Here is a 21,515-nt window from a genome sequence, read left to right as displayed (position 1 = left end):
AACTGACTGCAACCGGTGCGGCTTCTTCTTCGCTTAAATATTGGCGGTTGTCAGTCATCTTTATGAGCGCATTACCGCCGCCTACTGGAGTGGAGTGGCGTTTGGCGCAGTAAACGTACGAGGCTAAATTCTCTCTACTTCAGCTTTAACTACTTAAACTGTTATCCACGATGCCTCCAATCACAGTGCTATGTTTTACCTCCTTCTGTGATCATTTATGATACTATTTAGCTAAAACTGCCTCCACTCCTTCCTCAATCATAATCATGAGCTACCCTCCGGCTCCAGGCTGCTACGTGCTACGTGATGGAACAGACCGAGAAAAAAGGACTAAACAAAGAATTTTTCAACTGACTTTAAGCTAGCTAGCATAGTTTGTAATCACTGGATGAGGGAATTGTACAACTGTTTTTTTTAATGAGTAATTTCCAAATAACTCTTTGATTGTGATGATAGCTTCACCTCCGATTCGAGATTTCTGCATAATGCAGCATTGCTTACTATAAACGTGATATACAATTGCCGCCCCCGGTGGTCACACTATGTAACTACATGTACATTTAAATATTATATTTTGAAAGTTCAGACCAAAAGTCGTTATTGCGTCAAGCTTTTCCACAAGAGTGAAGATGCAGTTCTTTGTTGTAACCACTAGAGGGCAGAAACACTGATTTTAAATATGATTTTTAGATGCACATTATGAGAGCAAAGTTTAGGCAAAAGAAAAGAAAAACGTCAGATTTGACAAACATTAGAGAAGTTTCTCTTTACATTAGACTTATGTTACAATTATGTTATTTTTTTTTTTCACTAATTATCTTCTTGAAATACAAGCTTTACAGCACTAGCAAAGCTTATACTTATTATTTCTGGTGGTAACATAGTAGTACTTCCGGTTGATACTTTCAAAATAAAACATTTACAAGACACACGTACTTGTGCACAGTGGCCACGAAAGGGCAGAAATACTCACGATTTTAAGTACACATGTTGATACAGTCAGAATTTGATTGGGGTAAAATAAAATAGAAACACAACAGGTTTAACAAATCTAAGAACATTTTCTGAGCTAAACTATCTGTGGGAATTTAAAATCACACATTTCTGCCCTCTTGTCGTCACATGCATAGCTACAGCTCATACACATAACTACCTGTGGCCTGTAACTGTTGAAAAGACCTCAAGTTACTCCCTCCTCTAGTTACACCCCCTTACTGCTCAAACCTACACCCTGTTCTTCCTCTGAGGACATTCAGTCTTTCATCTGTTTCTTATCTACTTTAATTAGCCACAACGAAGGAAAGAAAATTACTTTGAAGGAAAAGTTTGCTTTGAAGACTACGATGTGATGTTCACTGAGCATTTACAGCACAGAATTTGCATATAGAACGAGGTGTAAGAGAATAGCTAATTATAGACGAAACAACCTGTGATGAAAAAAATGATATTTGCTAATGATAGTTTATCACCTGCTTCACGCTTTGCTTCGCAGTCTACAGACAAACCCTTTCTGTCTACCTTGATGTTACTTGATGTTACAAAATCCAAGCGTGACCATCGTGATACAGCACGCTCCTCTCCGACAGCACCACCCAAGAATCCACCTCCACCCTGAGGACAGAGCCGCCTTTCCTGACGAGCTTACAGATTCTGCTGGTGTTGATGGCCTCGGCCCACAGCACAGGACGACCTCTGGGTTCTTAGCCCAGTCCAGCTTGTCGTCCAGGTGGACTCCCAGGTACCTGCAGTCCTGCACAGCATCCACAACCACCCTGTCCTCCTTTGTCCTATCAGTATTAAGCTGCAGGTGGTTCAGAGTCCACGACACTGCAGCAGAGCTGTAAACTCTGCATCAGAGCGATCAGCTGATACGACAGTAACTGAACAAAATACAAATGATGAAAACATCATTTCTGACTCACCATTGAATGTCTTTACAGCTGCAGTAACAATGTTTGACCAGCAGATGTCATCATTTCGAATGTCAGAGGCTCTGAAAAAATGAATTAAAACACATGGACCTGAGTTTTCTCCTCAGTTAACAATGATCACACATGCAGGTGAACGAGCAGGTGAGAGGCAGGAAGTCAGCTTCTATTTTAGGTCAGGTGGACCAAAAGCAAAGATTTGTCTTTTCAAAAAAACCTCATTGCAGCCTGGTTTCATTCAGCCTGTTCTACAGACAAAATGTTCTTCAGCAAAATTCAAAGATGCTTTTACATCAATAAATTCTCACAGAGCAAACGTGTGTCTTCTTTCTTTGTTTGAAAAACTGACCAGAAGAAGAAGAATCACTGTGATGTTCCTTTAAGCTGCCTGTAGGGATTCACACTGTCACTGCACGGTGAATCTGTCTTTACCTGAAGCCACATAACAGAGACCTTTTTCCACTTGTTGACATTTTCTGTCGTCTGCGCCTGTTATCATTTTAATCACAGGATCTCACAGTGTTGTCATGATATCCAGCTATCTTTCCAGGTTTGATTATAGGATCACGAACGCAGGATTACTGTTTCCTAAGAGCAGGTTGTAGCTCGGCGTAAACACTGCGACGTATAACAGCTGTCAGCTTTACATGGCGTGTTCTGGCAGGGCAAGGTTTGACAAGTTCAACACCGCATGGAGCGAGAGCGAGACGTGTGAGCGTGGACAATTCTTCAGGGTCTCTGACTTCAAAGGATCTCCACCTTTAACACACACACACACACACACACACACACACACACACACACAAGCACACACACCGGATGTGTCCTCCAGCTGTGGAGGCAGGCCTACCAAACGATCCCGAGGGAATGTTGAGGGGAGGAAAGAGGGGGCATAAAGACGAGCACGGAGGGATGGAGTTTCCCTTATCTGGTCATGCTGCTTTTGCTTCCTTTTGAATAGTAAAACACAGTTAATGGACCAATTAACACACACACACACACACACACAAGTACACACACAGACTGGCGGGTTATTGTCTCACCCACCCAGAAACACACACACACACAGACACACACAGACAATGAAAACAGAAAAACCACAATATAGCGCACTTCACTGACAGCGCTCAGAGGGAGGTGAAGCGAGTGAATGAAAGAGAAAAAGAAGACAATCTCCAACAAGTGGTGAAGTACAAAGAACAAGAGAAGAAGTTCCCTGCAGCTGTTTTAGAGAGGAGGAGAGAAGAGGAGGGAGGGAGGGAGGGAGGGAGGGAGGGAGGAGAAGGAGGGAGGGAAAGAAAAAAAAAGAAAGAAGCCAACTCATCTGACACAAACAGTGGGCCAAAGAAAGGGGAAGAGCAGGAGCAGCAGTGTCCAGAGCGAGAGGAAAATCAAAGCTGGAGAAGACGAGCTGAAGTTTAAAAAGACGGAGAGGAAGAGAGAGTCTGCACAAAGACTGAAGTGGAAAAAAAAAAAAAGTTTGGAGGTGCCAGACAAAGGAGGAAAAAAGGGGGTTGAAGCAGCAGAGAGGGCCCCAACATTCAGAGGTAAGGAGCCGCTTTCCAGCCAGATCCCACGCAGTGAGTCCTATTTCTGCTCTGTGCCTTCATTTGTTACTATATATTTCCTCTATGCAACGTGTGTGCGTGGTGAGTTATGTGTGACAGATGAAACGGGGACAGGGGGAGGAGTGTGTGTGTGTGTGTGTGTGTGTGTGAGTGTGTGTGTGTGTGTGCGTGCAGGATTCAGGGGTGAAAGAGCTGCCTGGTTTTTTGAAGCTCTCAGCACTCAAACGCACCTCAGTTTGACTTTGTTTTTATGAAGTTTGTACATGCAAAGTCAGAGTTTTAGATACTGGGAGGATTACTGGATCGCTTGAGGACTTTTGAAAACTTGGGGGACAAATTTCCTGTGTGACCTGCCAAGAGATTAGAAAAAGTCTGCGGGACACATGGTGGAGTTAGCTCTGAGCTGGTAGGTGGTAACTTATACAGCCTGTGTTGTACTTATAGGATGACGTAGTGTGCAAAGTCAATGACATGATACACACTTTAAAACTTGCTTTTAACCTCTGTAGCTCAAAGAAAGTCACAAGCTAGAGACACGGCGATACGCCTCGCAAATGTCACAGAGCCGATTGAGTTAAGCACAGCATACAATCAGGCCTGTCTAACTACAATTGTTTAGATTTACACACGTTTTTTAAAGGTTTCAGACTTCTGGTTATTCACATATTAACAGAGCAGCAAAGTCAGGGTCAATCCCGGCCTCTTAGAGGGCGTTTAAATGGATTATAAAGTCTCTGAAATCGTGGTTGAAAGGCCTATGGAGCCATCACATTCAGTCCAGTAGATATGGAGTTGCACAGCACAGTACATAGACATACTGCCTGTAAAGAGCATGAAATCATATTTGAGAGGCATGCAAGCAGATGATAGCTAAGAGAGGAGATGGGAGGTTAGACTTTATACTTTTTTGTGTGTATACAGGGAAAATCTTACATTCAGTTGGAACTGACGTCACAGAAGCATTTTGCTTGTGTCAAAGGGAGCCTACTTTGCAACCAGTGCAGGAATGCATCAAATTATTTGATAATTGGTGGGGACAGCAGAGTTCCCCCACCCCCACGTTCTGCTGAGAACTCGCACAGTAATACCCCGAAGAAAGTTAGCCATCAAAGCTGCAGGAAGTGGAGGTCAAGGGTTAAAAGGGAGGCGATTCATTATTTTTCTGACCCCGTGCAGATGTCAGTGTTGTGTAATCTACAAGGCCTTGGTGGTGGAGACATGACAGAGGCAAGCTGAGGAAGATTCAGGCAGGGAGAGGCATGGCATTATGCTGTTTCTGGAGCATGTGATTCCCTGTGAGCAGCAGAATGTGGAGGAACATCATTGAATCTAATTGTGTGCCGAGCAGAGCCACGGGGAGAGATGGCTGCAGGGAGGAAAAACAGGCAAGACATGAAGGCTGTCTGGGTGGAGTTCAGCTCCGAGTGCATTGAGGGTTTGAAACACCAGAAGGCAAAACTGCTGTGTGCTTAAATATTTAACTGGAAAAGTTTCTTTTTTGGAAGTGAAACCACACGAGCATAAAGTAACATTCAAAGACCACAAATACTTTAAGTAGATCACTTGATTTTGAGTCAGAGAACTTTTTGCGTATTTCCGCCACCTCGTGCTCTGCAGGCTCATGTCTGTCATAGGTTAGCTTCCACGCCATTGCTCCGAAACTCCAAAGTCCGAAAAATGTCCCATTGGACCAAAAGCCCATTTGTCCAACAGCCCGTTATCCCAGAAGGCCAATTACTCTGAAAGATCTTCGTTCCCATCCGTATTTCACAATGACCAACTGCTATCCTGCCCCTGGTTGGCTCTGACTCTGACTTTTTTTGTACCCATAACATCTAACCAACCATCTAACTCTTATCCTAATCAAGCAACGAACACTGGCCAATCAGGGGCAGAGTAGGGCGGGACTTTGTGGAATGCTGGTGGGAAAAAATCTGGGAAAAGTCTACATTTTTGGACCACTGGGCCTTCGGAGAGCTGGGCGCTTGTTTCCAGGACAACAGGCTGTTGGACAAATTTGGTCCAATGGGACGTTTTTCGGCTACAGGGCTCTGGGATTAACGGGCCGTCGGAGTGTTGATCAGAGCATTTAAGCAACTGTGTCTGTGTTTCTTTTCTTTTCAGAACAGAGAGTAAAGCAGCAAAGGAAGAAGGCGAATGTGAATGATCGGATGTGCTGACCTTTACCCCTGGTTTATTTTAGGACAGCTCATGTTTCAAAGCTGGGAATGCTGGGACGGGATACTCTTGTCCTTGATTTACTGTATACCTCATGGTTCAAATTTACTGTACACATCAACTTCCAACAGCAACCATTTACAGAGCCTCCATTATATGATTCAGTCAGACACATTACACCTGCTGTATAGCTTCATATTAGTCCTGACAAGAGTGCAGCAGTCATTTATCTGAGGGCATATCAAATGCTTTCATATCATATACACTCAAATTGAGTTTTAAAGTGGTGATTCACAACCAGAGGTACTTGTGCCTGAGGGGGTACTTTTGCAGCGGTCAGGGAAGATTGTGAAATAGCTCAAGGAATTTGATAAAACAGGAATTACAGTTTGATTAAAAATATGTCCACATATTGGTTCAGCTGTTAACGCCTGAACTCTACAAAGTAAGAGTGCCGGAAAATACTCAGCAATCAAGCAGAGAAGCAAAGAGAAACAGTTAGCTTAAAATGATTGACACATGGTCAACACAGAGAGCTGAAAGTTAAGGGTAAATACTTAGAAGATGAAGCTAAAAGTTGATAAAGAGTTGAAACACTTAGCTACAAGCAGATAAATATTGGAAATGGTTAGCTACAAGTGATCGATAAAGAGTTTAAATAGTTTGATAAAAGAGGATGAACAGTTGAAACAGTTAGCTGTAAGCAACAGCTCAATAAACAGTTAGCAATAAGCAGATAAACAGCTAAAATAGATAGCTTAAAGTAATGGACAAACAGTTGAAATACCGTATGTAAGGCTAGCCAGAAGTAGATAAACAGTTAAAACATTTGGCTCACATTAATATCAGATGCACAGCTGAAGCAGTTAGCGATAGATGAACGGCTGAAACATCCAACATTCCTGGTGGTTGCACAAGTGTGGACTTAAGCCGATTTAAACATTCACAGTTCAACTGTATGACAAAAACGTTGTCTCGCTATTATATCCACGTTTTGATTGATAATTAAATTAGAAAATGCAGTTTAAAAGCAATTTAAATGAAAATATTTGCAACTTGGGTGAGATCAATACGGGGGTAATTGAGTTCATCTGACAGGGCTGTGGGGCTTGAGAGGACATGGATTTAATGGATGTGTGCTTCTCCACTCACTCCCACATGGAAGGACTTTTGCTGCTATTGTGAACTGACTTTAAAATCTCCCCACAATGCAAGTCGAGAGATAAAGCGAGAGCAAAATCTATAATTAATTTGTAAGTCACACACATCGTTCAAATGGGTTCACTTCTGCTGAACCGAGATGTAACATCATGCTGGAGACGGTCCCTCAAGAAAGGATCATTTTAAAAATGTCCGACTTAGATAACAGTTCATTCTTTCTAGTGTAGCTATAAAGCCCCAAAGCCCTCATTACCTGCACGTGAGGTGATTACAGAAAGGTCAGCGCGCAGATTAAAAGGCAGAGCGAGACCATACTCTAAACTAATCATATACTCTTTTCTCCCTCAGAGAACACGATGTCGACGCTGCCCTCAGAAAACAGCCCTGAAGATGCCAACAATCGCAGCTTCTGGATGGTAAGACCGCCTGTTGGTGAGCTTTATGGCTCCGTCTTTATCTGTTTGTCTCAGAGAGAGACAATAAGACTGATTGCAGATAGTCTTTCCTTGCTTTCTCAACTCTCAATGACCTCGCAGTCAAAACAGACAAGACCGTTTTGTCATTCAGGCTGCGTATCAGTGTGAACAAGGCTGTGCCTTCATTTTTAAATGTGAGCAGTAACCACTGTACGCTCTGAATCGCCTTGCTTGGGTTAACTGCTCTCCGGGAAAGGTTTAGTGATAATGTTCAGCTCATTAGGTATTTGATTGTCTGTGTTTGCCCGACAAAGTACACTGTATAACACAGGGTCATGTCTCCGGGGATCCAGGACAAGTTATTTATTTATTTTGTATTAAACTGCTCTCTGCAACATCATCATTCTGCTAAAGTAATGCTGCATAAGAAGAACGTTCACAGTGAACTAAAGGTCAACTCCTGTACAGATTACATTAAGTGACTTGAGGGTTCAACAGCGACTTCGTGAAGTCTGCACTGACAAGACCCCAGTGTTAATTAGGGCTTTTCGGGGTGCTGGTGGGTGGATTTTGTTTCCTTCAGACAGAGCCAGGCTAGCTGGTCCCCCTGTTTTTAGACTGTGCTAACAGCAAAGCTAACTGGCTGCAGCTCCGTTGGCTTTGTTCAGTCTGCTGGCAGATCGCGTTTGTTTTTCAAATCTGGTCTCAAAGGCAGATTGTTTGCGCTGTTATTTGCAGGTGATCGGATCAGATTTGTGTGTCCAGACGACACCAGTGTGTCTGCACATCGAACTCTTGCAAGGCACCAAATAAGAGCATTTACCAAAACTGTTCCTGCAACATAAGATCTGAACCACAGTCGAGGAAGAGTCACTCAGACGGAGCCTTTCCAGGATGCCGCTTTCATACCCAAAGCCAACGTGTTGCTGGCATCAGATTCAGAATAAGCATGAATTCAGTTGATGCAGTAAAACATTAAATATATCTTCGTTGTACTGTTTTCAGTTCAGTCTAAACGTGTGTTATCGTCAGTGGAGCTTCGTTCCTCCACAGCACACTTCACCGTTTCACTGAGAATAATTCCCGGGATGTTAAAACACATGATGAATTGCACTGACAGCCAAAAACCAACTTGTTTTATTTCAGTGTAAATCTCTGTGACTTTTTTTTTTATTGCAAATAACTCTTGTCATTGTAAACTGCCTCAATCTTCTTTACTGTAATTTAGCACTCGTAACAAACATGGCACTATTTTACTTTTCCATTCTGTGAGCTGCTCTGCGCTCTGTTTACAAGACACAGTTTTGTTTTGGCTCAGAGTTTTAAAGCCATAAACACTTCGAACATGCAAAGTGCCTGACTATCTAATTTGAGTGTGCTACCGCTTTAATATTGGCTTTGTCTGCCGTTGGCCTCGATGGGCTGCCCCACTTTCATCTCTCCCCTCCTGTAATTTTGGCAGCCTCCCGTTGTGCTGAATGCGTTTCCAGGCCAGCTCCTGTCTGTGTCATCCCGCCGCCATGCTCAAGGCCTGTCTGTCATTATACTGCAAACTTAAGCTCTTTTGTTTTTGATTTGCAATATCACCACCGCTTCAAGAGCTTTGCAATAACAGTGAATTTTGTCGAGTTTACAAGTGTGCAATTCGTACTAATACGCAGATACATTCGTGCTGCTGTGACGCCTTGGACTCGGTCCACTGTCCACTACTGATTATATAGACACACTGTGTGATCACTGACATGGTGCTACATGGTCAAAATGTGATTTTTTTAGTTTTGTGCATTGATTTATATCTGGTTTAAGTACTTTGGAAGGACATAAATATAAATGCTGGCATAAATATGGTTTACTTCTACTATCTCCATCTCCATTAATACTACCAGGGCTGCTACAACCTTTACGATTTCTTTACTAGCACTATAACTGCTGCCATTGACACTGCTGCAGCCTCAATACTGCTGCCTCAATACATCTACTGCGACCATTAGTAGCTCAATAACTGCTAATATGACTACTCCTGATGCTCTGCTTCAGCTGGTGGTTCCCAGCGCTCTTTCAGGGCACTGACATGCTTTATAGTCAGGACGGGATGGGATATGTGAAATGTGATTTTTCAGTGGAGGACTGAGGCCATTTTCTTATCCTGCATCTTGTTGCTTGGACAGATTCTGGAGTATTGGATTTGCATGTGGCTCAGAGATTGGCCGTCTGGGTCTCTGCAGTGTCCCCGTTGGCCTCAAACTGGATTCCTCAGCTGTTTCTGCTTAATTCTCAGACGAGTGAGGAGAGTCAGTGCAAACCACAACAGAGACGGAAAGCAAGAAAGGAAGGAGAGAGAAGATGGGGGCGGGGGGCTGATGAGAAGCCCCCCAATTGATTGTGATTAAGGCATGAGGAAACTGCAGTGTTTCATTAAAAGCATATTGAGCTGCGATCGCTTTCTGCGAAGGCTGTTAGTGACAATAAATCACTTCCACATTCACATTTTCACACACGCTGTATTCTAACCTCTGACCACTTTACATTTTATGACACCTGAAGCTTATCATGAATGGTATGAATGAATATCTATATGGGACGAACACATGTCTACACATGACTTCCTGCAGCAGGAAACGTGCTGCATATTTGTCTGACAACCGTTGCTCGTGCTGCCCGAATGTTTTGACACATAGACTGAACAGCTTGACCTTTCTGATGCACCTGCATCTAATTACCCACTAATTAAGAGTCCAATCGGATCGAAGATGTCAATTAGTTAAAGAACAAAGATTTAGGTTGGCGGTCGAATACAAATGGCAGTCGTGCGGGAAGCAAAGGTCTGCTCACGGTGGAAGAATGAAATATCATCTTACAGGGACTTTGCCAAAGAAAGGAAGAGCGCTGTGGCTGTGCACTGGGAACTGTGTATGATGCACTTATTGTACATGAGAAGTATGTTAGCATCAGTCATACAGGCCTGATTGGTCTGATATAAATCCCTATTATCAAAAACGCAGGCATTTTGACTTGACACATCAGAAAAAGCACAGGTGTATAATAACATCAATTATGTCTCTCTGGTATGTTTAGCTTTCCTGCTAAACCACGACACTGAGCCGGCATGCACAGCACCAGTATCTGCAGCTCCATAATTGATGTTATTAGTTCCACCTTTGTTTGACAAGTGCAAATGTCAGCCATGAGAAAGTTCTGCTCACTTCTGTCTATTTCTTACTCACATATTATAATTTCACGCTGTTTACAATGAGCGCGTTGCCTCAGATCATTTAACACGACGCGACAACGTATACGGCGTCCAGAAACTTTCAGGCGGCTGTTTAAGTGTGTCGGTGACGAGCAGATAGAGTCCGACAGAAAGTGAAAAAGAGAGTAGGAGTGAGTGCTGAGTAGGAGCTGACGGCGGCTGCCAGGAAAATTGCAGAGAGATTTCCAAATACCACATCTACAAACAACACATTTGCTGCAGATATGTTATTACACTCAGGGCCTTGCCTGTGCTGCCCTACTGTTCTCCCTCTCTGTCTGGCTTTTCATGCGCCCGGCCTTGTCCTCGTGTCCAGTGACCACACCCCGCGCTGCTGCCGGCGTTAGAGTTTACCACAGGAAACCTAATGCTGGTAAAGTGTCAGTTGTGGCACGTGGGGGTTGACCTCAGACGGCTGCAGCAGCGACACAGCTGCGAGACGAGACGAGGACTCAAGCTGGACTTCGTTATGAGAGACTGACCACAGACTACAGACAGACAGAAGCTCTTATAGAAGCAGAAGTGCTGGTGCCTATAGATATTTCACATGTTGGACATTCGCCAAACACAGATTAGCTAATAACATTATGGATGGCTGCATTCCATTTCGCTGTGCCAGCTCCAGTTCTAGGATTTCTACATGCTGGTTAATGCTGGCACGACTTACTGGGAACACCTAAAAGCAACAGAGCGATCATTAAAGGAACAGTTCAACATTTTGGGAAGTGATTGGCTTTGAGTGACGATCGAGAGTCACAGCACCTTGACTGACAGATTTCACACGTGAGATAATGTGTTTATTAGTGAACTTTAGAGGTGGCGGTAGATGGGTTTGCCACCTTTGGACAGATCCAGGCTAGCTGTTTCCCCCTGTTTACAGTCTTTATGCTAAGCTAAGCTAAGCTAACTGCTTCCAGCCACATTTCCACCACAGAGTGACGGAGTGACATCAGTCTCCTTGTTTAACTAACAAAATTAATGTTAACAGTTGGAGCAGTTGTAGTAGTAGTAAGAGAGGAAGAGTCGTGCTGGATTGGACCCTTTCAGAGTTCAGTTTTTAGTTTCTAATTCAGTTTGTCTAAATCAGTTCATGGTCTACAAGCTGCTGCCACTCTGCCAGGAATAAACTGTGAGCAGATGTAGGATTCTGTATTCTCTGGCGCTGAGATGGTGACATTAAGAGAAAAGAAACTAAAGGAGGGTATTGAACAGGGAGCAGGACGTCGTCCACGTTCTGCTCTTTCAATCTGAGGACTCAGTTGTGGGGTATTCGTGTTTAAAGCCCTCCGCTGGACCTCCCTCCTGCCCCTGTTTATTTTTTGTTAACAGAAGCTCTTCCTCTTTCTTTGTGTCCTGGCAGCCTGGGAACTATCAGCCCACTGTGAAGCGAACAGAGGATGCCTTCCAGGCCTGTAATGACATAGTGGCGTGTTTCCAAGAGCGGGCTCGCGTGGAGAGGCAGTACGCCCAGCAGCTCAGCGAGTGGAGCAACAAGTGGAAGCCCGTCGTGGACTCCAGTAAGTGCCGTAGCTGCAACGCCGGCGAGCTGTGTCCACCTTCTAGTGTGCATTTGCTGTTTCATGTCAGCAGTGGCGAGTCATCAGAATTGTTTCTGAAGTACAAAGAGAATTTGAGGAATGTGTGATTCGCTGGTCTTCGTCTTCTTCCCTCAGGTCCTCTGTATGGATCTCTTCTGAAGGCTTGGCAGTGTTTTCTATCCTCCGCTGACCGGCTGGCCTCCTTACATGCCTCCATCTGTCGCTCCCTGGTGTCGGAGGATGGAGACCGGGTCAGGACCTGGCAGAAAGACACCTTCCACAAGAAGCTATTTGGAGGCTTTAAGGAGTCCCAGGACATTGAGACGGGCTTTATACGTGCTCAGAAGCCGTGGGCCAAACGACTGAAAAAGGTCTGAATATTTAAGATTCAAAGTCAGGTTCTGTGGGGTTTTTTATATACTGGATTATACTGATGATTAAAGGCTGTAGCCTGAAAGACTGATATAAAATAGATGAATCCAGGCTTCATTTTTGGATGACAGAGTCATATTCAAAGATGTAAAATGCCTGATGCCAGCGCACCTGCTAAAGTCCAACTGAAATGAAATCTTTTTTTTGGTCTTCTCCTTTGAGAAAGAAACTGGAAACCAAAAGCAAAAAATAGTTTTTAATATATTTTTTGGTTTCATAATGATGGCCCCTAGTTCCGCTTTGAGGGAACACTGTTAAGTACTCGCCCATGCAGGTGGAGACCTATTTCAGTACAGCCAATCAAATCTTGCAGCAGTACAGCAGTGGTCTGTCAGCAGATCAGAGCAGACACAGACCCTGAGCCACAGCCCACATGAGCTTCTCCTTCTTATCTGCAGACATGAATGCACGTCTTATCCTGCACCTGAGCTCAGTGAGCGAGCCACCAAACAAACATCCACCACATGCACTTCTAACGTCAACAGCCTTCAGCTGCAGCACATTAAACAGCGTGTAAACATACCTGCAAAGCTCACTCCGGTCCAGTCAGATGCTGGTGTGGTTCTTACTCCAGCAGGCTGAGATGAAAAGGAGCATGTCTGATAAATCCTTCAAACCGTTTCCATTAAACTGGATGGCACCTGGAATATCAGACTCCCCTTATGGTCCATATGTGGACTGCTGCATGTTAAAAACTTACCTAAACATCATGATCTTTCCCACAACTTCCTGATCCACGTTCATCAGTTCTGCACATCTACCCAGTAGAGCTTTGGTCACATTTTCCCATGCAGACCAGGACTTCACTGACCTGAACAAAGACCTTTAAGCAAGATACCCACTTCTCAACAGTTTCCCTTCTGCCTTCAAAAGCAACGTGCCACTTGAATCAGAGCCCTTCTGTAATATGAGAGCAGCTAAGGACATTCATCAAAAGCAGAATCACATATTTGCATCAAAAATATGCGCGAGCCCCTCAGGGAATCAATACTTCATACATACTAAAAGTGACTGCAGCATCACAAATGGGTACTCATTAAGTAAATGGCCTCAATTCAAGATCTATATTTAGACCACGCAGACTTAATACACCACTAGTTTATATTCTGGCTAAGATGCTTTACAGAGACAGGTGCATCTCAGGTTTTATGTACAGATTAAACTGCTTTGGAATGAATGAGATGGTTTTTACAGCCTTTTAAAGTCCATATAGGCAGAAATATGCTCCTTATCCAATCACGACTGTAGATAATGTACTTCTGGTTCGTCCATAGCTGGACAAAGCCAGGAACGCGTACCACAAAGTGAGCCGTAAGGAGCAGGCAGCCAGGGAGCGGGAGGCCCACGCTCAGGGAAACCCGGACGTCGCCATCGACAAACAGAAGAAGATCCAGGAGGAGAGAGAGCTGGCTCAGCAGGAGGCCGAGAAGGTAATCTTTCATCTTTTTCTCGTTTTCAGTGCCTCTGTATGATTTGTGAGTGGGACTGTTGATTAGTCTTCATCTGTTCAGCAGTTTTGTCAGCCATTAAAAGCGGTTTTTGACCACTTTTGGTGCTACGGAGCAGTGTTTTTTTTTGAGTGGCTCTACAAGTTGTTGCCATCTGTGGGGCCAGGAAACCTAGCAATGCTCGGATTAGCAAGGCTGCTAGCTAGCAAAAATGGATCTAAACAGTGTAGTAGGAGGAAATGGTGGCTTATGTGGGATATTTAATTAAAGTTGGCATTGAATTTCCAAGAGGAAGAGTCAGGAGGAAGGCCTCCACGCTGAGAACTCCATCACAGCAAAAGTTATGACCAATCTTTTTGCTTTATTTTAGTCCTTTTAGATATAAGGTGTTGGGGTTGGGGTCAGGTTTAAAAGTGTGTCTAAACGTTTCCAGGTTCGTGCCCGCTACGAGAAAGTCCTGGAGGAGGTGAACCGCTACGCTCCGCGCTACATGGAGGAGATGGAGTCCATCTTCGACCAGTCGCAGGACGAGGAGCGCAAGAGGATCGTCTTCCTCAAACAGGCCTTTCTCTCCATCCACAAACACCTGGACATCACCAACAATGAGAGGTGAAGCGCGGCGCTTTGCATGTGTGTGCGCTGCTCAGCTGCTGTCTGCTCATTAGATGAAGATCACGATCAGCGGTTAAGCAGGTGGAATAGATTTTCTTATTTGCTGTTTGCCCGTCGCGTGTCTGCCTGTGTGTTTAGAGCTAAGTGTGTTAAAATCAATAACTTGACTTACTTTAGCTGTGATTAAATGCTGTTCCACTACACATGGCACACGAGTGTTTCTCAGTGACTCACTTCTACTCTGATAAAGAAAATAGCTAAGACGGCAACTTAATTACTTTACAAAATCTTCAGGGGCCACAGGGGGATATGGGGTAGATGAGAGAAATTATATACTCCATTAATCTGCTTAATTTTGGGGTAACACTTACTTAAAATGCTCTGGGTGGCAGTGCGAGGAGATTATGTCCCAATTAGAAATTTAGATAAACTTTAGTTACGGTGCAACCATCAGAGAGAATATCAGCAGGTTCAATGAAAATGATTACTATGTGATTAGCTATACAGCTGCCCCATAAAGTGTTCAACCTCCGACACTCCTGCATGTTTATTATATCATGCTTACATTACGATGCACTGTAAAGCCTTATGAGCCCCACTTTAAGCACACTGTCACCATTAGGCTGATATTTTAATACAGGAAATAACAACGAATTGAGCCTTTGCATCTTCTCGACTGAGGTTTGTTTGGCTCAGAAAGTCAAAATATTCAGGAGTCATTTCCCTCAGCTGGTATTTAAGGAGGTCAGATCATCCTTTCTGACTCTACAATGAGCTTACGCTGCTGGTTTTATGCTGAAAATTGCTTGAGGAAAAAGTCGTAGTCGAGCTAACAGTTGGACAGGTGAACTGAATTCTCTCAGTTCTTGAAAATTAGTTTATTTAATTTGATGAAGTGAATCTTAAAAATCATGAGTGAGTAGTTTAATGTACTTATTTTTTCTAAGGCAATGAGTTTGCATGCTTTTTTTTTGTAAGTAAAGCCAACTTATTACATTTTACATTTGTCAGAGATGGAAGCAGCTGAAACGTCGATGAAGTGGAAGCAGCCTAACTGCTGTTTAAAGAGTGCGATATGAAAGCAGCTGAACTGTAAACAGTAAAATGCAGCTTAAATTTAAGCTAAATTTAGCGAGTTAGAGTGTGTGCACTGTAAATAACTGAAGCGTCAGCTGATGTGTAAGCAGTGATAGCAGCTGAAAAGGCGGCTGAAGCGTAAGAATCAGCTGACGTGTCACTTGCTGTGTAGAGCAGCTGCAGCTTTCTGAAACCAGTGAGAGGCAGCGGGCTACAGGTCTGCGTTGTTTGTCCTGTAAAATCTGCATTTTGGGTGCACGTCTTATCCGTCTTCCTCCGCTCGTTCAGTGTGAGGGCCGTGTACGATGAGCTGCACAACACACTGATGGCCATCGACGAGCACGAGGACCTCCGCTGGTGGAAAAACACCCACGGGCCCGGCATGCCCACCGACTGGCCTCACTTCCAGGTACTTCATCATGTCAGTGTCCAACCGCATCTATTAGTTGAATTTATTAAGTCCAGTTTATTCAATAGATGTTGTTCTAATGTCTTCTTAGGAATGGACGCCCGAGAAGAAAACCAAAAAAGGGAAGAAGGAAGTAGAAAAGAAAGGAACAATAGAAAGAAGGTGAGGAAATTCATCCCAAAGCAAACACTGATCTGAAGCCGTGTGGCTGTTGGCTCAAACGTCCTTCTGTCTGTCTGTCTGTCTGTCTGTCTCTTCCACCAGTGTGATGATTGGAGGTGTGAGAGTCAGAGCTCTGTATGACTACGTTGGCCAGGAGACAGATGAGCTGTCATTAAAAGCAGGTAATCCTCCCACCGAGCTGCACTGTGCACAGCAATGATGACCGACAGCAGAATAATTTGTGTGAAGTTATTTGTCTTACTGTCCGTCTTTCAACTGTAACTGTCTTTTATTCTTCTGGAGCTCAAACAATTAGTTAATTACTGGAGTAGCTGATCAGCAGAAATCAATCGTCGACTGTTTTGAGAATCATTTAATGGCTTTTTAAGCTAGAGTGCCAAAAATGCACTGATTCTGTGCGAGTCTGTTGAATATATTTGGGTTTTGGACAGCTGATAGGACAAAACGAGTAATCTGAAGACGTCAGTCAGCCTGAAGCCTAAAAACTGGCTCTGTCTCCCTGCAGGTGAGGAGTTTTTGAAGGTCGAGGATGAGGATGATCAGGGATGGTGTCGGGGGATGAAGGACGACGGGTGGGAGGGGCTTTACCCAGCCAACTACGTGGAGGTGGTTTAGTTCAAGTGCGTCAGCCTGGAAATGAATCCTTTCATTTCGCTGTGTGAAGTCACAGCCGGGTCGAGCGTGTCAATGACGTGAAACCAGTGCTGCAAAGAAAAACACCAAGTCGCCAAAGATCTGGTCTGAGATGACAGCGTGATCGTGCTGAGGTGGATATTTTAGCACACAGAGATTTAAAGAAACTACGCAGGTTGTGTAATCTCTCGAAGGATTTTGACAAATGTTTTAATATATACAGTACGCATAGACCTCTCGTATTGAAGCCATATGATACACCAAGCTTTAATGTTAAGAAACAGGTACAAAGTGCTGCCGTATGCTATATAACTAGCCTTTTGGTGCTGAAACTGCATTACAGGACTGCTATTTTCTTTTCTTTTTTTTTTTTTTTCTCAACACATTGCTATTAAACTGCTCACAAAGCCTCTTGAAGAAAGCGACGTTAATACTGTGATTAGGATGAGTCTGAAGCAGCCATGCGGTGGAGTCAGCTGGAGAGATGTGCTGGATGTGACCTTTCTCTTCTGTTTTTCTGTGGTTTAATGGAACAGTTAAGACGTTTCAGGAATATGCTTGTCAGCTGTCAAACGCGCAGGGAGATGCGGAGGTTGACATCAGTTTCATCTGCTGGACGAGAGCATCGGCACACATTCCTGGAGCTCCAGCGACATCTTATTGTCTATCGTGTTGATCTAAAGTAGCTGTAAGAGCCTGCAGAGAAATATCAGCACACTCTGCAGTTCCCCTCTGCTCCACGGGGCTCTGTAAGATATTTCAGCACATTGGTTTTTTGGCTCACCGCTCCCATCAGTGTCGTTTTCAGCCGCAACAGGCAGCAGTTTTCAGCTACAAAGCTCTAAAAAAACCCACTGGACTCTACCTGCTCTGCACTGACCGACAGAGAGACACAGTTAGCGACTAGCTGGTGAACACGGTGGAGCATTTAGCAGCTAAATCACCACATATTTCCCCCAGGAGCTGCTGTAGAAGACAAACAGAGCTAAAAGAGAGTGAATATTGGACTCGTATTAATTAGCTGGCCGATAACATGACACCAAATGAACGCTAATGTCGCTCCATCCATGCTGGATGTGTACCTGGGGAACCAAGCTCAGCATGTCAGCTTGAAAGATGAGAATATGTCAGTTCACAGTTCCCACTTTGACTTCTTTAACCTCCTTTGCCTCCACTTCATTCATTACTTCCTGGTGGTTGGACACCTTGTTGTTCTTTATGGCTTACATTATGTGTAAATGAGGGCAGCTGAGGCTCAGGGTGAAGAGAGGGTTGTCCATTAACTGCGTGGTTGGTGGTTCAATCTTGCACTGGACCTCAAACTTGCTGCTGATAGCCCCCCAGTGCCTCACATGCAGCTCCACCACCATTAAACTGGGTGAACGCGATGCAGATTGTAAATCATTTTGTCAGCCAAAGCTGGAGTTTCTGCTTGTTTCCAGTCTTCGCACTGAGCTGGGATCCATTACGTACAAACATCCTGATGCCAAAATGATCATTTTTGGACGAGGATCATCAAAGCGTCCAGATGCTTTTGACAAACAGGCCCCGGGTCTAAACGTGTGCCAGATGCAAAGCTATTTCTGCTCAGAGATGAAACTGATACTGCTCTTCATCAGACTCTCAGTTTGACGCCAAACATTGACATTTCTGAGCACATCACTGTTCCTTTAAGACGAGTTCTGGGGAACAAACAGTTTTCCTGTCTGCCTGTAATATCTAATCATCTGTTGCTATGCTGTATGTATGATGCTTATCATCCTTACCAAAGTAAGGAAACAGCTTCCACAAGCTGCTGGGTTTGCCTTGTAGTTGGCCTTCTTCAGGCTCTGTGTGTGCTGTGTGTCTTTATTTGTCATGTAAAACTATGCAATCTTCTGTTTTTTTGCAAACTGCCTGTCTTTTGGAAATAAAATTTGAAACTCTTACACAAACGAAGTAAGTATCGTTGATTTTGTGTGTGTGTGTGTGCGTGTGTGTGTGCGTGTGTGTGTTTGCGTGTGTGTGTGCATGTGAGCAGACAGAGAGAGACTGTTGTTGTGTGTGTGTGTGTGTTTGTGAATCACTGTGCCATCATCCTCCGGCCTCCTGAAGTCCTGCCTGTGGATGTTAAAACATGTGCAGAGCTGTCAGCTCACACACACACACACACACACACACACACACACACACACACACACACACACACACACACACACACACACACACACGCACACACACACACACACACACACACACACTTGTACACAACAGTCACTTTTAAGCCTCACGCCCGTGTCAGGAGCAGTGCGTCCAGGTCAAACGCTGCTCTTTGTGGCGATGATGCCACCACAGAGTCAGATGCAGCCTGACATCAACACATGGCCATCAGCCAAGCAAACCGCCCCACACCAGTGTTTATGTTTGAGCCAGCCAACAGCAAGAAGTGCGGTGATAAATCCTGGTATATTGTTACTCCCTGCACACACACGCACACGCACACACACACACACACACGCACACACACACACACACGCACACGCGCACACACACAGTGAGTGTGAGTGAGTTTTGCAGTAAATACAAGCAGACAGGAGTACGTGGGAATGTCTGTTTCCACAGGAGTAATGGAGATAATGATGTCACCCTGGAAGGAATTTCCTCACCTGATGACAGTTTTCTTGCTCGTAGCAAACGTGGACTGATCTGCAGTCACGAAGACGGCTCAGCTGAGCTCTGACACCCCCCCACCCGCTGCCGCACATATCCGACAAAGGGGAACCTTCAAGAGAAGAAGAATACAAAGGACACTGAAAACAGGTGCTTTTTATTTGAGAGGAGCTTGTTGGTGACTGTCAGTGGTAAAATGATTTAGTATTCCCTTTCTACGCTATAAATAGCAGAAGTACAACCTAAAAATGCTCCTGCAGCATTTCTGCATTTCAGATTTTACCTGGAATAACTGATTCTTCGGCCACACTGACGTCTGCTCATTTACATCCAGTTAAGGAGGAACATCATCCTTCATTTGGAGTCACGTTTCTCACTCTTCTTTAACTCATTTTTGGTCTCTACCAAGTGCTGCAGCAAACATTTGGCCCTTGAGCTGCTAAAATGCTTCGCTGTGTTCACCAGCTAGTCGCTAACTGAGTCTCTGAAACTCACTATAAAGCTCTGTAAAGCCGATAGGAGCTGCAGAAGATGGTTACCTCCACTCTCAGTTTATCTTTTAGATGGTCAGTTCGTCAGCAGGGTTACAGGAAGACTTTACGTCCAACCTTCATGGAACTTGGTGGACAGGTGTAGCGTGGGCCAAGGAAGAACCCATTAAATGATGGTGAGGATCTGATTCAAGGGGTGGATAAACAAATGATTTAGCTCTGGCGGAATAAATGCCATTCATCGTAGAGTCCAGTAGATGGCAGTAAAGTTCAACAGTGATAAAACATCGCCAATAGAAATATAACGACTGTCTCACGAGCTATAACTAAGGCGTGGCTGGAAATGTAAAAACACACATTATCATGCAACTCAAGCCTACGTTTACTTACTTGTATCCAAATGTGAAACTGGACTATTGGCCTCTGAGCGCCTCTGTGAGCGGGTCCCTAAACGGTGAGCTACGTTATTATTCAAACCTTAACCTGCAGTGCAATAAGTCAAAGCTGTCAAATAATAAGCTGGAAAATTAAATAAAACTATTTGTTGCTTCCAGATGGAAACAGCGAAGTATGAAGACCACAAAATGTGACTTTTCTAAGTGAAGTGTGCGGTTAACATCCACCATCTGTCAGCCTCTGTCTGCCGCTCCGCTGTTTCATTTCAGCACACCTTGACTGCTCTGAGTGACAGCTGGTCACTGCACGGAATGAACCGGCAGCTTCGCCTGAAACAATCCATCAAAGAGAAGTTCAGCGGCAGAGAAAAACCCCTCATGACACCTAAAAATGCTCCGTGGGGAGAGAAGTCACACCGCCACCGGCAGTGGTCGACCGGCAAGTGGGAAAAGTCCCTTTGTCATGAGTCATCCTTCATCTTGTTTTTTAACAGACGGAAGAGAACATTTATGGGCGATGACGAACCGAGTGTGTGACCTGTGTGTTTGTTTCCTGCGCTGAAGTGTTCTGCCAGCTCGCTAACGGTGTATTTTGTCTTGGCTTTGATCCACCAAAGCCTTAAAAGAAAAAGGTTATTATCAGTAAATTCTCTGCCAATCCTGTGACAGATCACACTCATCTTCATTTAGGGAGTCTTCCAGGATGAAACTGGCCCTCACTCACACCTCAATTAATACAAATGATGTAAACAACACACGATAGGGGACGAGTGATGCGAAATTCAAGAGCTCTCTGGACGTTTCATTTGGCAGCTTCACCTGTGGGCCACTTTAGACGCAGCGCAGAAGCTTGTAATTGGTGGTGCAGACATTTGATCTGCATCCAGGGCTCAATGTCTTTTTCTGTCATATTAGAGGAAGAGCTGAAGGGCAGCAAGTTGTTTTTATGCTCCAGTCGTTTTACAAGAGCACGCTGAAAGGGTTGAGAGCAACACTGAGAGAAAGGGACTTTTTCAATTTACATCTTGTACCCAACTTCTTTCAGTCCTGACATGCTCTGTTAGCATCTTCCAATCACACAAACCGGGCGCCGCGCACCAAACTCCACTCTGAACTCTGCTCATTTACATTCATTAGCTCGAGCTCA

General features: G+C 44.3%; 1 protein-coding gene across 2 annotated transcripts; it reads left to right on the top strand.

Moving 5' to 3' along the window:
* Window positions 1-3,269: 3,269 nt before the first annotated feature.
* Window positions 3,270-18,758, top strand: LOC143333458 (protein kinase C and casein kinase substrate in neurons protein 3). 2 transcript variants are annotated; one of them, XM_076751498.1, is made up of 10 exons: window positions 3,270-3,475; window positions 7,184-7,251; window positions 11,862-12,018; window positions 12,175-12,410; window positions 13,746-13,901; window positions 14,353-14,528; window positions 15,897-16,017; window positions 16,109-16,179; window positions 16,282-16,361; window positions 16,706-18,758. In XM_076751498.1, the coding sequence occupies exons 2-10, from the start codon at window positions 7,192-7,194 to the stop codon at window positions 16,813-16,815; spliced, it is 1,167 nt and encodes a 388-aa protein (XP_076607613.1). In that variant the 5' UTR covers window positions 3,270-3,475; window positions 7,184-7,191; the 3' UTR covers window positions 16,816-18,758. The 2 variants fall into 2 exon arrangements, with proteins under 2 accessions (XP_076607613.1, XP_076607614.1); XM_076751499.1 differs by lacking the exon at window positions 3,270-3,475 and adding an exon at window positions 3,687-3,902.
* Window positions 18,759-21,515: the final 2,757 nt, after the last annotated feature.

The sequence above is a fragment of the Chaetodon auriga genome, chromosome 16 (genome assembly GCF_051107435.1).
Source record: "Chaetodon auriga isolate fChaAug3 chromosome 16, fChaAug3.hap1, whole genome shotgun sequence".
Classification (NCBI taxonomy): Eukaryota; Metazoa; Chordata; class Actinopteri; order Chaetodontiformes; family Chaetodontidae; genus Chaetodon; species Chaetodon auriga.
This window is presented reverse-complemented; position numbering and strand designations above follow the sequence as displayed.

Bases quoted from the DNA above. Each gene is read 5' to 3' on its own strand.
- LOC143333458 (XM_076751498.1), top strand. From the start codon at position 7,192: ATGTCGACGCTGCCCTCAGAAAACAGCCCTGAAGATGCCAACAATCGC. The intron at 12,019-12,174 runs GTAAGTGCCGTA...TTCTTCCCTCAG, and splicing joins GAAGCCCGTCGTGGACTCCA to GTCCTCTGTATGGATCTCTT. The intron at 16,018-16,108 runs GTACTTCATCAT...ATGTCTTCTTAG, and splicing joins CCGACTGGCCTCACTTCCAG to GAATGGACGCCCGAGAAGAA.